At 43.7% G+C, this 12410-nt stretch overlaps 1 protein-coding gene across 2 annotated transcripts in view; it reads left to right on the top strand.

Annotated features, from left to right (window-relative positions):
• Window positions 1-12410, top strand: part of flnba (filamin B a) — an 86098-nt gene that overhangs the window by 61228 nt on the left and 12460 nt on the right. Inside the window, exons 19-36 of one of the 2 annotated variants that reach the window (XM_084740300.1) lie at window positions 88-242; window positions 728-845; window positions 1021-1100; window positions 1241-1426; window positions 1592-1906; window positions 2521-2638; window positions 3479-3679; window positions 5093-5266; window positions 5372-5534; window positions 5624-5784; window positions 6971-7262; window positions 7526-7679; window positions 7782-7971; window positions 8071-8318; window positions 8895-8978; window positions 10611-10716; window positions 11108-11248; window positions 11984-12112. In XM_084740300.1, the coding sequence (XP_084596426.1) occupies window positions 88-242; window positions 728-845; window positions 1021-1100; window positions 1241-1426; window positions 1592-1906; window positions 2521-2638; window positions 3479-3679; window positions 5093-5266; window positions 5372-5534; window positions 5624-5784; window positions 6971-7262; window positions 7526-7679; window positions 7782-7971; window positions 8071-8318; window positions 8895-8978; window positions 10611-10716; window positions 11108-11248; window positions 11984-12112 (3015 nt within the window). The remainder of the gene's footprint in view (window positions 1-87; window positions 243-727; window positions 846-1020; window positions 1101-1240; window positions 1427-1591; window positions 1907-2520; window positions 2639-3478; window positions 3680-5092; window positions 5267-5371; window positions 5535-5623; window positions 5785-6970; window positions 7263-7525; window positions 7680-7781; window positions 7972-8070; window positions 8319-8894; window positions 8979-10610; window positions 10717-11107; window positions 11249-11983; window positions 12113-12410) is intronic. The other variant, XM_084740309.1, reaches the window with a different exon arrangement.

Here is a 12410-nt window from a genome sequence, read left to right on the forward strand (position 1 = left end):
TGTTTTAATTTACTGCTAAATCAGTTAAATTATCCGAATCTGTGTGTATTCCTGTCTGACTGTTGCACTTTCTCTCTACCTGTGCAGGTATAGAGAGCGGTAAGCCGACTCATTTCACAGTGTTGACTAAAGGAGCCGGTAAAGCACCGCTGGATGTTTCCTTCTCCTCCCCTGTCAAAGACTTTGACATCATCGACAACTACGACTACTCCCAGACTGTCAAATACACACCTACACAACAGGTACATTGTTTACTCACATGTACAACAAATAAATAACACGACAGGAGGTTGTTTAGCGGCTCAGTCGGTAGAGCTCACCCACTCTCTCTCCATTTCCTGTCATATCTTCAGCTGGTCCTGTCTGAATAAAAGGCCCAAAAACTAAAACTAAAAACACAAAACTAACAAAAGAAGTTCACATTTTCAGTAGTTTCATCAAATGCAGAGCTGTGCAACAGATTAGTCTGTTCTCTGTATCTTTTACCAGGTCAACATGCTAATATAAAACTGAAATTGAGTTTTATTGTAAGAACATAAGTAAATTCTCCACTGTCTTCAACTGTCTGCGGTCACTGTAAAAGGCAGCGCTGGTCCAAACTAAAATTAAAAAGAAGGCAAAGCAGCACCACTCATCTCACTAGAATTAAAACAGTCAACAAAGCCTTCTTACCAGGTGCTCTTGAAATAGAGGAGCTGTTGGATCTTCATGTTGACTCTGTCTGCAGGGCGAGATGACGATCGTGGTGAAGTTTGGAGGGGACCCCATCGCCAAGAGCCCCTTCACGGTCGGAGTCGCTGCCCCGCTGGATCTGAACAAGGTCAACCTGGACAACCTGGATGGAAGTAAGAAATCAGTCATCAGTCAAACATTTAAAACCAAATTTGTCTCGGTTTGTACATTTTTAGGACACCACCTATCCAATAGAGAAAATTAAGGTTTTCCATCATTTGCAAAATAAGTATTTAGTATTGTTTGAAGCCTCTGCAGGACTTTGTTAAATTGATGAATGTCTTTCAGGAGTGGAGGTCAATCAGGAGCAGGAGTTTCTGGTGGACACCAAGGGTGCAGGAGGTCAAGGTCAACTCGAGGTGGCAGTGGTGAGTTCTGTTTTTCTCTTAGAGCAGTATAAGCTTGCTTAGTTTTGTTCTTTTCATAGGATTTGTTAACAAGAAAAATACAGAATATCACCAAACTGTGACATCAGGTTACCAAGTTTGTGTTTGTTGTGTGTTCTTAGCTGAGTCCCAGCCAGCGGGCGGTACCCTGTAAAGTGGAGCCTCAGCCCGGTAAAGCAGGCGTCAGTCGAGTCCGTTACACCCCCACAGAGGAGGGCGTCCATGCTGTCAACGTGTCCTACGATGGACATCCTGTCCCTGGGAGCCCCTTCCCTGTGGAGGCTCAGCTGCCTCCAGACCCGAGCAAGGTAACATCAGCATCTGTGGCCAGTTTCACAAAACACCTTAAGTTTTCTCATCAAGTTTAACACTTAAGGCCTAATTTCTTCTTAGCTAAAGGATTTTGTGACAATAAAAGCAGATACATGGGTTTTATTGTGAGAAAATCAGCAAAATTATTGTCCGCCCTGCAGGTGAAGGCGTTCGGTCCTGGTCTGAAGGGAGGCTTGGTGGGAAACCCGGCAGAGTTCACCATTGATACGAAGGGCGCCGGCACTGGAGGTCTGGGGCTGACGGTGGAGGGGCCTACCGAGGCCAAGATCGAATGTTCGGACAACGGCGACGGGACCTGCTCCGTCTCATACCTGCCCACCGAGCCCGGAGACTACCTGGTTAACATCCTGTTTGAGGAAGTCCACATCCCCGGCTCGCCATTCAAAGCCGACATCCAGATGCCCTTTGACCCCTCCAAGGTGGTGGCGTCGGGGTCGGGCCTGAAAAGAGGCAAGGTGAGAATCTGGAGAGGAAGATGGAACAGGCGAGCTGTAGAGCTGTCAAATTATTGAGGAACTGTCCATTGTATAATTTAAATAAAGAACCATACTTCCTCAAACAAAAACCAGTAGTAAGATACAAGCTGGGTGTTGACTTCCATCACTGTAGGTGTTCAGTATAAGAGTTAAAGTCTCTTCCAAACTGTGTTTTGTAGTAATGTACAAGTACTACTAGATGGCAATGGCTACATTTCAAGTGGGTGTGAGTTTTCTACAATTTTCTGCAAATGTTTCACAATGAAAGCCTTGTCATGAAATGAATGGTTTCTGTGCACTGACACACTAGAGGGCTTTTAATTTGAAATGGATACAGAAAGTGCTGAGGTTGTATTAACAGTGTGATGTAGTAACTTTAACAGGACAAATGGGAGCAGATCAAAACAAGATGCTGTAGTAAAATATGACTAATTTCACTTATCAAACAGATGAAATTAAAATTAAATGCCTGTTAGCGTCTGCTGTTGAGGGAATTAAAGGCCCAGTGACTGTTTGAGGAAATACAGTATAAAGTCTGATCCAGCTTGTGTGTGTGTGCGTGTGTGCGTGTGTGCGTGTGTGTGTGTTTGCAGGTTGGAGAGACCAGTGTGGTGAATGTGGACTGTTCACGGGCCGGACCAGGAGAACTCAGCTTGGAGGCGGCGCTAGACTCCCCCCCGACCAGTCCTACAGGCTCTGCACCACGTTCTGGTAACACCAACACTGTTTTCTTTAACTAAAAACACAGTATATATATCTTTGATTGTAGACATTAACTATAAATTACACGGGCCACATATTAATATTGACCTGTGGTTAAACTGGGCTGTTCAGGGCTCAGCTTCAGCTGTAGGTCTACACTTTTTTTATGTCATTGTGGGACGCTTAACTGCATACAGTATATACAGTCTTCAACAAGATATATATTTTTACACTTTACTCTTAATGATTCAATCAATGACTAAAACATGTTTTCTTTGAAGCTGTAGAAAAGATGGGCTGAAATGAGTTTACAAACAGAACTTTCACAGGGTTTCCCTTTTTTCTGTCAGTGTTTTTTCTTAAAAGCTGCCTCACTAATCAACAGCCTTAGACACATATTAGTCCTGTGGTTGTCAAACTTTCTCCGGCACACTCTACAAATTCACGATCATTAACAATAACAGGGGAAGCTACTGATTTAAAAAAAAAAAAAAACATCCAAGTTGAATTTTTGTGAAATAGATGTCAGTTTGAGAGCATCAGTAAACTCAAAACTTTATTTCGTCCACATAAATCATATTCATTCAAGTTAGTTTCACTCAATATTTCTACCCTGGTCATCCACACCCCCCTGCAGCGGCTCTCTGCCCTACCAGGGGGCCGGACCCACAGTTTGAGAACCACTGTGTTAGTCAGTCAGACAGCACGGATGACAGACTGACAGGTAGATGCAAGGTAGGGGGGAAAAAAAAGGTCAGAAACAGGTTCAGTAATGATGTAATCTGCTCACACTTTAGACATTCAGATGCACTTAAGTTCTGTGATTGAAGCGTAAAAACTTTGTTCCAGGTGTTAAAGCAAAGACAGAGGTGGTGGACAACAAAGACGGGACGTACACGGTGACCTACATCCCTCTGACCTCCGGCATGTACACCCTGCTGCTGAAGTACGGAGGCAAGGCCGTCCCCGGTTTCCCTGCCAAGGTGATGGTGGATCCCGCCGTCGACACCTCCAAGGTCAAAGTGTTTGGACCCGGAGTGGAGGGACAAGGTGCAGTATGGTCTCTCTGAGTCAGTGTGTAGCTCTGCTTGGTTAAAGGGGTTGAAGATAACACAACATTGTTTAACCCTCTATGGTACGCATTATGATGCCACTGAGAGAAAAAATGTTTGGAGTGGTTTTATGTCTCAAAATAGACTAAATAAACATAATCTGAAGAAATTTTATTTTTATTTTTATTTTTGGAAGTTTTTGGGGTTCGTTGCCTGTAGGCAACATTGTACCATAATGGTGCATCTTTTTCCAATTTGAACATTATTTATTTCATAAACATATGCAAAAATATTCAATAACATCCAGAAGTCACAATTCATTTTAAATTTTAAATTAAAAAAAAGTATAAAAAGAATTTAAAAGGTTTCTTGGCTAAATGTTGCCTGTAGGCAACATTGTACCATTTAGGAACAACCCATTGAAATAAACGTGTAAAGTGTAATTGTAGTGAAAAGTGTAAGACTTTAAACTACTTAAATCAACAAAGATAACCATTACCATAACCATTTGAAAAACAAAAGCAAGTGTCAAATTCCAGTGTTTGATCATCACTGCTTCATTTCAGTGCATGTTTTGTGTCAGTCCCCTGTGTCTTTCCTGACATGTGTTGCCATCACTTGTGGTGTTGCTGCTCAGTGCTTATGGAACTCCATGAAGCAGTTTTTTTCAGGAGTGAAGCACAGGCAGGTGACACATTTTGTGCACTGCAATTTCACTCTACCCTTACATCCAGGGTATCTGCATCTGCCCTTTTTCTCCACCCAAATAGGCCAGTGGTCAGTGTTGTGTTTGCTATAGTGATTCCATAATGGTTCACTGTTGCCTAAAGGCAACATTGCAACTTTCCATGATGGCACGTTGTTGCCTCAGGGCAACAGCTACATTTGAACAAGTTTCCACTATTAAATTAGTAAATAAGTTGCATAAAACTATCAAAACTTAAAGTTTACTCACCTATTAGTATGAAGACATTTTTTTCCAGGTGGAAAAGGGACAAAAAATAACTTTTTGAGAGTCTTTTTTTACAGCAAGATAGCAGAGCTGTCTCCTTAGAAAAAGCCCGCCAAGAAGGGTTTCAAAATCGTTTCCTGGAGGTCATGTGACAAATTAAAGCATTGTTAATGGTTCCCTATGGTTTTCCCTCTTTTTTAAAGTATTGCATCATTTAAAGGGATGCATTGTGGAGATGTGACAGGGCAAAAATGGGTTTGTTGCCTGAGGGCAACATGGTACCATAGAGGGTTAAGGGGAGACACTACATAAGAGTGAAAGGTTTTTAAAGAGGGAATCTCTTTTATGACTCCATACTGTAAATCAGGAAATGCTTTCAACAGCCATAAAAATACATTTTTGCCTTGTTTTTAGGAATAAAATGTTGTAGTTTATCACTATGACCCTTCTCTCCTGCAGGTGTTTTCAGAGAAGCCACCACAGCGTTCACAGTGGATGCCCGTCCTCTGAGCCGGCGCGGAGGAGACCACATAAAGGCGGAGGTTAAGAACCCGTCCGGAGCACTGACGGACTGTGTGGTTACCGACAACGCAGACGGAACCTACGGCGTCGAGTACACTCCCTTCGAGAACGGTAACGCACCTGCTGCAATGAAAAAGGCTCATCGTGAAGCTTTACCAAACGATTTCACTGTGATCTAGATTCATCAGCTGCCGCTTGTCTCTGGGTGCGTTTCAGGCGTCCACAGTGTCCAGGTTCTGTACGACGACACACCGGTTCCTAAGAGCCCGTTCAGAGTTTCTGTGACGGAGGGATGTGACCCCAGCAGGGTGGTGGCTACCGGCCCCGGACTCCAGCAGGCCCTGACTGACAAACCCAACAACTTTGACATCATCACCAGGTACTGACAGTAACAAAAAAGGCAGACAGGAAGTCTCTTGACTGGAGGTCAAACTGTTGCTGATGTTGGGTGTGTTCCTCCTTTACCAGAGGGGCGGGTATCGGTGGTCTCGGCATCACTGTGGAGGGTCCGTCAGAGTCGAAGATGTCCTGCAAAGACAACAAAGATGGCAGCTGCAGCGTGGAGTACGTTCCCTTCACCCCCGGCCTCTATGACGTCAACATCACCTACGGAGGAGAACACATCCCCGGTGAGATCAGATGCTCTAACTTTTATGAAATTTTATTTTTTTTTAAAGCCATGTCAGTCTTAATTTAGTTACATAGTTTAGTCATAGTCCAGTCCCTTCAGCCTCCGCTTTACATCTTTGTTCAAACTCTTCCGCAAATTTGTCATCATGTATGTCTCAATGAGGTCCTCGTTTTCTCTTTCTCTCAAACGTTGGCATTTCTGTACATTTTCGACATGCAGCAAACACCTGCTGGTTGACTTTCCAGGTAGATCAGTGCCATCAGATTGAGTTCATCGAACCTCCCTACCACACAGAGTCATTTGCTCTGATTGGATCTTTTCCCAACTCATCCATCCTGAACATTTTCATATTTTTATTCATTGATGAAAATGTCAAAAGATTTTGTCAGTTTTTGACAAAACTTATTGTCAACGATATTAAAGCTGACACAACAGTGTGTTTGTCCGTCTCTCAAGACTTTGACTGTCCTCTGCTGTTTGTGGTTCTCAGCTTCCAGTCCACTGATAAATTTTAAAAAATGTCTCACGTGTAAAGTTTCATTTTTCAAAAAAGGCTCAGTCGTTTCACTAAAACAGCTGGAAATTGTGATCAATTTGAGAAAGCTAAAAATCTAAACAATGACTTAGCATCAAAGATCCATCCACTTGGTTCCCTCACGTGTTTATTTCTTTAGGCTCTTTAATGTTAAATCCCTTATAACGTTTTGTTTACTTTGCTCTAATTTCCGCCTGTAAACAGCCACTGATGTTAAAAGACGTGGTTAATGCTCCTCAGTTAATGGTAGAAAGATGTTAAAAGACGTGTGGCGTGTTTCTGTTTAATGTTTTAAAGATGTGGTTGAAGTTAAAAAGCTGCAGCTCAGTTTAATTAACTTTGTTCAGGAAAAGCTCAGCGTGTGTCCCTGTTTGACACCTTTCACAGCTGTTGGTTTGTGTTTCTGCTGTGTGAAGGATTCAGCCTGCAAAGAGCTTCAGGATGAAGAAGCAACTCGATCCAGATCAAACTTACAAAGAGGATAAACTTTGTAGAGCTGTTGCAATTAGGCAGTTGTCAGGCTACTTGTTTTTCACAGGCATGTCTTCAAATAGCTTTTTTTGTCTCACAGACTCTTCAAAACCTGAAGATATTTCTCTAGAAACTATTTTCATATGTATTCAACATTTCCTTTTCTTTTTCTTTTCAGGAAGTCCATTCAAGGTCCCAGTGAAGGACGTGGTGGACTCCAGTAAGGTCAAGGTGTCTGGTCCCGGTGTGGGGTCAGGGGTCAGAGCTAATATCCCACAATCCTTCACGGTGGACTGCAGGAAGGCGGGTGTGGCCCCACTGGCCGTGGCCGTCACCGGTCCTAAAGGCCTCGCAGAGCCTGTTGAGGTGACGGACAACGGGGACGGGACTCACTTGGTGTCTTACACTCCGTCTGTAGAGGGACCGTACTCTGTGGGCATCAAATACGCAGAGGAGGACGTCCCCCGCAGGTACAGAGCAGAACTGCAGTACAGAGTCTCCTTCAGGAGGCAGTTGACCAGCTTAAAGACAAGATCAGTTCTGTAATATCTGTTTTCAATGTTGAGCCTGGCGTGTAGCACATCTGAGAACAGGAAACGGTTAAGAAGAAAGCTGACAGAAGTTTTAAAAGGAGCAGACTTAGGAAGGGTCCACTAAATTCAAAATTTATACTTAATAAATGCATGAAAAGCAGTAAAGAATCTGTTGTAAGTGTGTGTCTGTGTCTCCTCAGTCCCTTCAAATTCCGGGTTCTGCCGACTCACGATGCCAGTAAAGTGCGAGCCAGTGGTCCCGGGCTGACCAATGGCGTCCCCGCCAGCTTCCCGGTTGAGTTCAACATCGACGCCAAGGACGCTGGACAGGGCCAACTGAGCGTGCTCATCACTGTCAGTAACACACACTCATGATTAGATACACAAATGAAAGAAGACATCACACTTAAACTATCTTTCCTCCTGTCTTTTTTCTTCTCTTCCCTCCTACTTCAGGACCAGGATGGTAAACCTAAGCAGCCCACTATCCATGACAACGGGGATGGTACATACCGGGTGTCTTATATCCCTGACCGCACGGGTCGCTACACCATTGTCATAAAGTATGGCGGTGATGACATCCCTGCCTCACCTTACAGAGTCCGCGCTACAGCAACCGGAGACGCCAGCAAGTGCACAGTCACCGGTACATGACCGCTGATGAATGAACGAGAAAACATTTAGAAAAATAAGACATTGAAAAATAATTATTGGAAAATAATCTACATCCTTCTCTCCCTCTCAGGTCCAGGTGTCGGCCCCACAGTGGCCATCGGCGAGGAGCTGGGTCTGGTCGTGAACGCTAAGGGTGCTGGGAAGGGGAAGGTGAGCTGCGTGGTGGTTCAGCCCGACGGCAGCGAGGTGGAGGCCGAGGTGCTGGAGAACGAGGACGGCACCTTTGACATCTTCTACACCGCACCAGCACCTGGGAACTACGTCATCTATGTCCGCTTCGGAGGGGAAAACATCCCGCGTAGTCCCTTCAAAGTCATGGTGAGTGAGGGATGCAGAATCGTGTTGATTAGGGATCCAAAATGAGTTCATGTTAAGACGACCACATCCGTTGCAGCTTCTCAACAGAAGAGCATCGCTAAGAGGTGGAGACAGATGGAGATCTGACTCTTTAATACACTTTGACTGGAGATCCAGAATGGGTTCAGTATTTAAAGGAACAACCCTGTGTATTTATAGGCTGTAGCTCCTTTTCTACAAATCTTGCACACATGGTTTTGTATTTTCAATGTATGTATATGTCCTGTGTTTATCCTGCTTTGTTCCAGGCAGCAGCTGGTTTCAATTCATGTCTTTAAAATGTGAGAAACCAATCAGCTGACTCTTATGTAATCAGTCACAGTTAACATTAATTTTGCATTCATTTTTGTTGTATTATTGTTGTGTAATAGAGCTGTTGAAGTGCAGATTGATAGTTGTGATGACCTCATTCATGCCTTCAGGTTACAGACCAGGATTTATCCACGAGGCCACAGCAGTGTGTGTCACTGTCTGTTATTGTGTGTGTGTGTGTGTGTGTGTGAGGTCAGATGTTAACCCTTACTGTCGTGTCTTCAGGCTACTGATGAGGTACCCATCATGCAAGAGCAGACGTCCCTACAGCAACAGGCCGCTCCCCCCGGAGCTGGCTTCCAGCCCTGGGTACCCCCAAAACAGACACACACACACACACACACACACACACACACACACTCAAAACATACACAAATTTGAGCATGCCTCATATTTGTGATTTTAGCGAAAGTACTCTTTAACAGAACGTCATGAGTGAATTTTTTTACTTGCCCATACTGTTTTTGTTTATTAGCAGTTATCAAATAATATCTTCGATGAGCCATGTTGGTGTAGTGCTGCGTAGCCGGGTCAGTCCTGTTCTACTGTTGAAGAGCAGTCGCCCTGGAGTACACAGTGAACAGCTGTGCTTTTCTGAAACATGATCCGCTGTGGTAATCAATTTTGAGATTACCTGACTTGCTTCAGCGTTTCATGCAAGCAACAGCACAAAACCCTGGAGGAGGGCATGTCGGCAGCCCTCTTAGCTGCCATGGGAGATCCTGTCAGCTCTTGTTCTGGCTCTCCAGAGACGTATTTTGGAAACTGGACGTGGCTTTGAAAAAAAAAAAAAAGAAAAAGAAAAAAAAAAAAGACCCTCTTTTATTTTTGTGCAACACATGGTTGAGTTTCACCCACATCCTTTAATGCCTTCCAACTAAACTCCTGTTTCCAGGTTATTTAAAATGCTCGCTTGCACTTCAGCTCATAAACTTTGCCTTTATCCTCCACCATTTTCTCGAGTGCCCGATTGGTCATGTGCAACTTCAAACAGAGATGAGAAGGAAGCCAGATGGCTCACTCTTTAGCTACTTCTGTTATCAGCGCTGGAAAAAAACAATGTGTTTAATTTTTCTTTCTTTTTTTTTTTTTTAGGCTTGATGTTACTGTAGTAGCAGGTATAAATGATAAAAATACTGTCCAGTCATTTTTTATTTCCAATATCTCTATGGAAAAAAAGCACGTTATTTGAGTTATATTATTGTTCTCACCTTCTGGCCGCCCACAATTAGTTCATTTTTACCTGTACCCCTACCAGTAAATTTATATAAAGACATTTTTTACCCGTTACACAGCCTTTGGACGGGGTCGGGTTGGTGCAGGACTCTAACCTGGACAGGGATATAACACACAAAGCACGCACAGAAACGCACACACACTCATACAGACCGCTTCTCTCTCTTGCAGGTGAATGGCTGCTGATTAAAACTTGACCCCTCCCTCCCTCCCTCCCTCTCTCTCTCCATTCTAAAGTGTACTTGCTCGACCGCTTTGCCTCCTTCATGTCATCGCTTCTCTTTTTGTCTCAGCCAATGGGAACGCATCAAACGTCTAACATCATAACATAAATAATAAGGGCCAGCTCTTTGTGAGATGTGTTGCAGAAGGTGTTGCTATGGTTACGGGTGTTTGAGGATTTTTTTTTTCCTCCAGGGTTTGTTATGGTGGTATGTCTCTCTCTCTTTCTTTCTCCTCTTCATCAGTGCACTCTTCATCATCGCTGTGGCTGCATCACAGAGTCACCTCCTCCTCCTCCTCCTCCTCCTCCTCCTCTTTTCTCTCCTCCTTCTTCCTGCTCCATCACACTTCACTTCCCAGGATGCCTCTCTGTGGTCAGGGTTGGGATGCAGCATTATGTTTTTTTATGTGGGTCGTTGAGGCAGACAGGAAGTTTTTAGTGTTGAACAGACACGTTAAACTCTGTCTGTGTGTCGTCTCCAGGTGACATCAGACAACTACAAGCCAGTCAGCAGCAGTGTTAACGGAAGCGGCTTCAGACCGTTCGACATGGTGATACCGTTCTCCTTCAGGAAGGGAGAAATCACCGGTGAGGAACCGAATACAAAGTTTGTGATGACAGTGTTTAAACCTGTTTGTCTCATCACTGTGTTGGAGAAAAGTCCCTGATGTTTCTTACAGTTAACTTGACACACATCTCGTTCAGACTTGCACGTTGGTTCATAAACGTTTCATTTAATTTTGTAGCATTTCTTTGTCTGCCCTTTTTTGTCCAAACTTGTAAAACTTAAACATATCATTACAAAATACTTCCTTGGTACTAGCATGATAAATTAATTAGCTTTTTCTGGTGAGGTTAGCAGAGGTCACAATCAGTGGGACTGATAGGTTTTTATAACGTGTTGGTACACCAGAAAAGTCAAATAAAATGAGGCAAACAAACCTGTAAATCTGTCTCTACTTCTATGACTCTCTCTCAGGTGAGGTTCTGATGCCTTCTGGTAAATCAGCTCAGCCTCTGATCACAGACAACCTGGATGGGACGGTCACAGTGCAGTACTCGCCCACTGAGGCTGGCCTGCACGAGATGCACATCAAATACAACGGCACACACATCCCAGGTCAGCACATACAGACTCACACATACACAGACTGGGGGTTAAAAAAGGTGAATAGAGACATCTGGTGTCCAGAAGGAGAACTGCAGCCTCTCAAACATCAATCTCCTGTCAGGATGTTTGGACACCGATGTCATAATCAGGATGAAACATGGAGCGAGTGTGTGCTTGTGTGCGTGCATATGTGGGAGTGATTAGGCCTGTGTCTAGGCTCTTTAAGAAAGATGAATTGTGTGGTGTGTTACATTCATGTTTGTGATTAAAGGAGCGATGTCACTTGGATCGGCAGAAGAAAACCATTAACCACCAGTCCACATGACATCACATCCTGAGAATCTGTGTGTGTGTGTGGTCGATGTTCCTGTTTCAGCTGTAGTATACAGTAAATGGACTAAAGTATGTGGACACCTGATCACTCTAGGTTACATCAGAACGTGATTTTTACACCATGGGTGGTAACCTGTGTCCTCGACATGACAGGGGAAGTCTGTCCATGAGATTTTGGATCCTGAATGCAGGAATTTGCTCCCATTCATTCATCATATTTCTCAGACTCAGTGTACCAGTTGATCCTAAAAGTGTTGGATGGGGTTGACATCGGGGTTCTGTGTAGACCAGTCAGGTCCTTCCACACCAAACTGGAAACCATCTTTTATAGGACCTGGAAACAGCTTTACCTGTAGTTTTATTGCTTTTTGTTGTACTCATGTTAATTTGTGTATGTTTGTGTGTTTGCAGAGTCTCCCCTTCAGTTCTATGTGAACCACGCCAGCAGTCCCAATGTCACAGCCTACGGTCCTGGTCTGAGCTACGGTGTTGCCAACAAGACTGCCACGTTCACAGTCTTCACAGAGGACGCCTCTGAAGGTATGTCAACTACAAGAGGAGGAGGAGGAGGAGGGGCAGCAGAGCTGGTATTTACTCTTTTAACATCATGTGACAGCAGTAGGAACAGCAGTGACAGCATTAGTTAACTGGTGTTGGGTTGCAATTATTACGTCTTTTACTAATCATGTTTTTGTTAGAAAATTTGCAAAGAAACAGAATCAATAATATTAAAATCCAAGGAAAAATAAAAATAAACTAGTGATTAAGCATTTTATTTAAAAATGCATTAAAAGTTGTCAACACTTGAGGATGCTTGTGATCCTTCAGGGTATTTATA

The sequence above is a fragment of the Lutjanus erythropterus genome, chromosome 2 (assembly GCF_056507025.1).
Source record: "Lutjanus erythropterus isolate fLutEry1 chromosome 2, fLutEry1.hap2, whole genome shotgun sequence".
NCBI classification, from domain to species: domain Eukaryota; kingdom Metazoa; phylum Chordata; class Actinopteri; order Lutjaniformes; family Lutjanidae; genus Lutjanus; species Lutjanus erythropterus.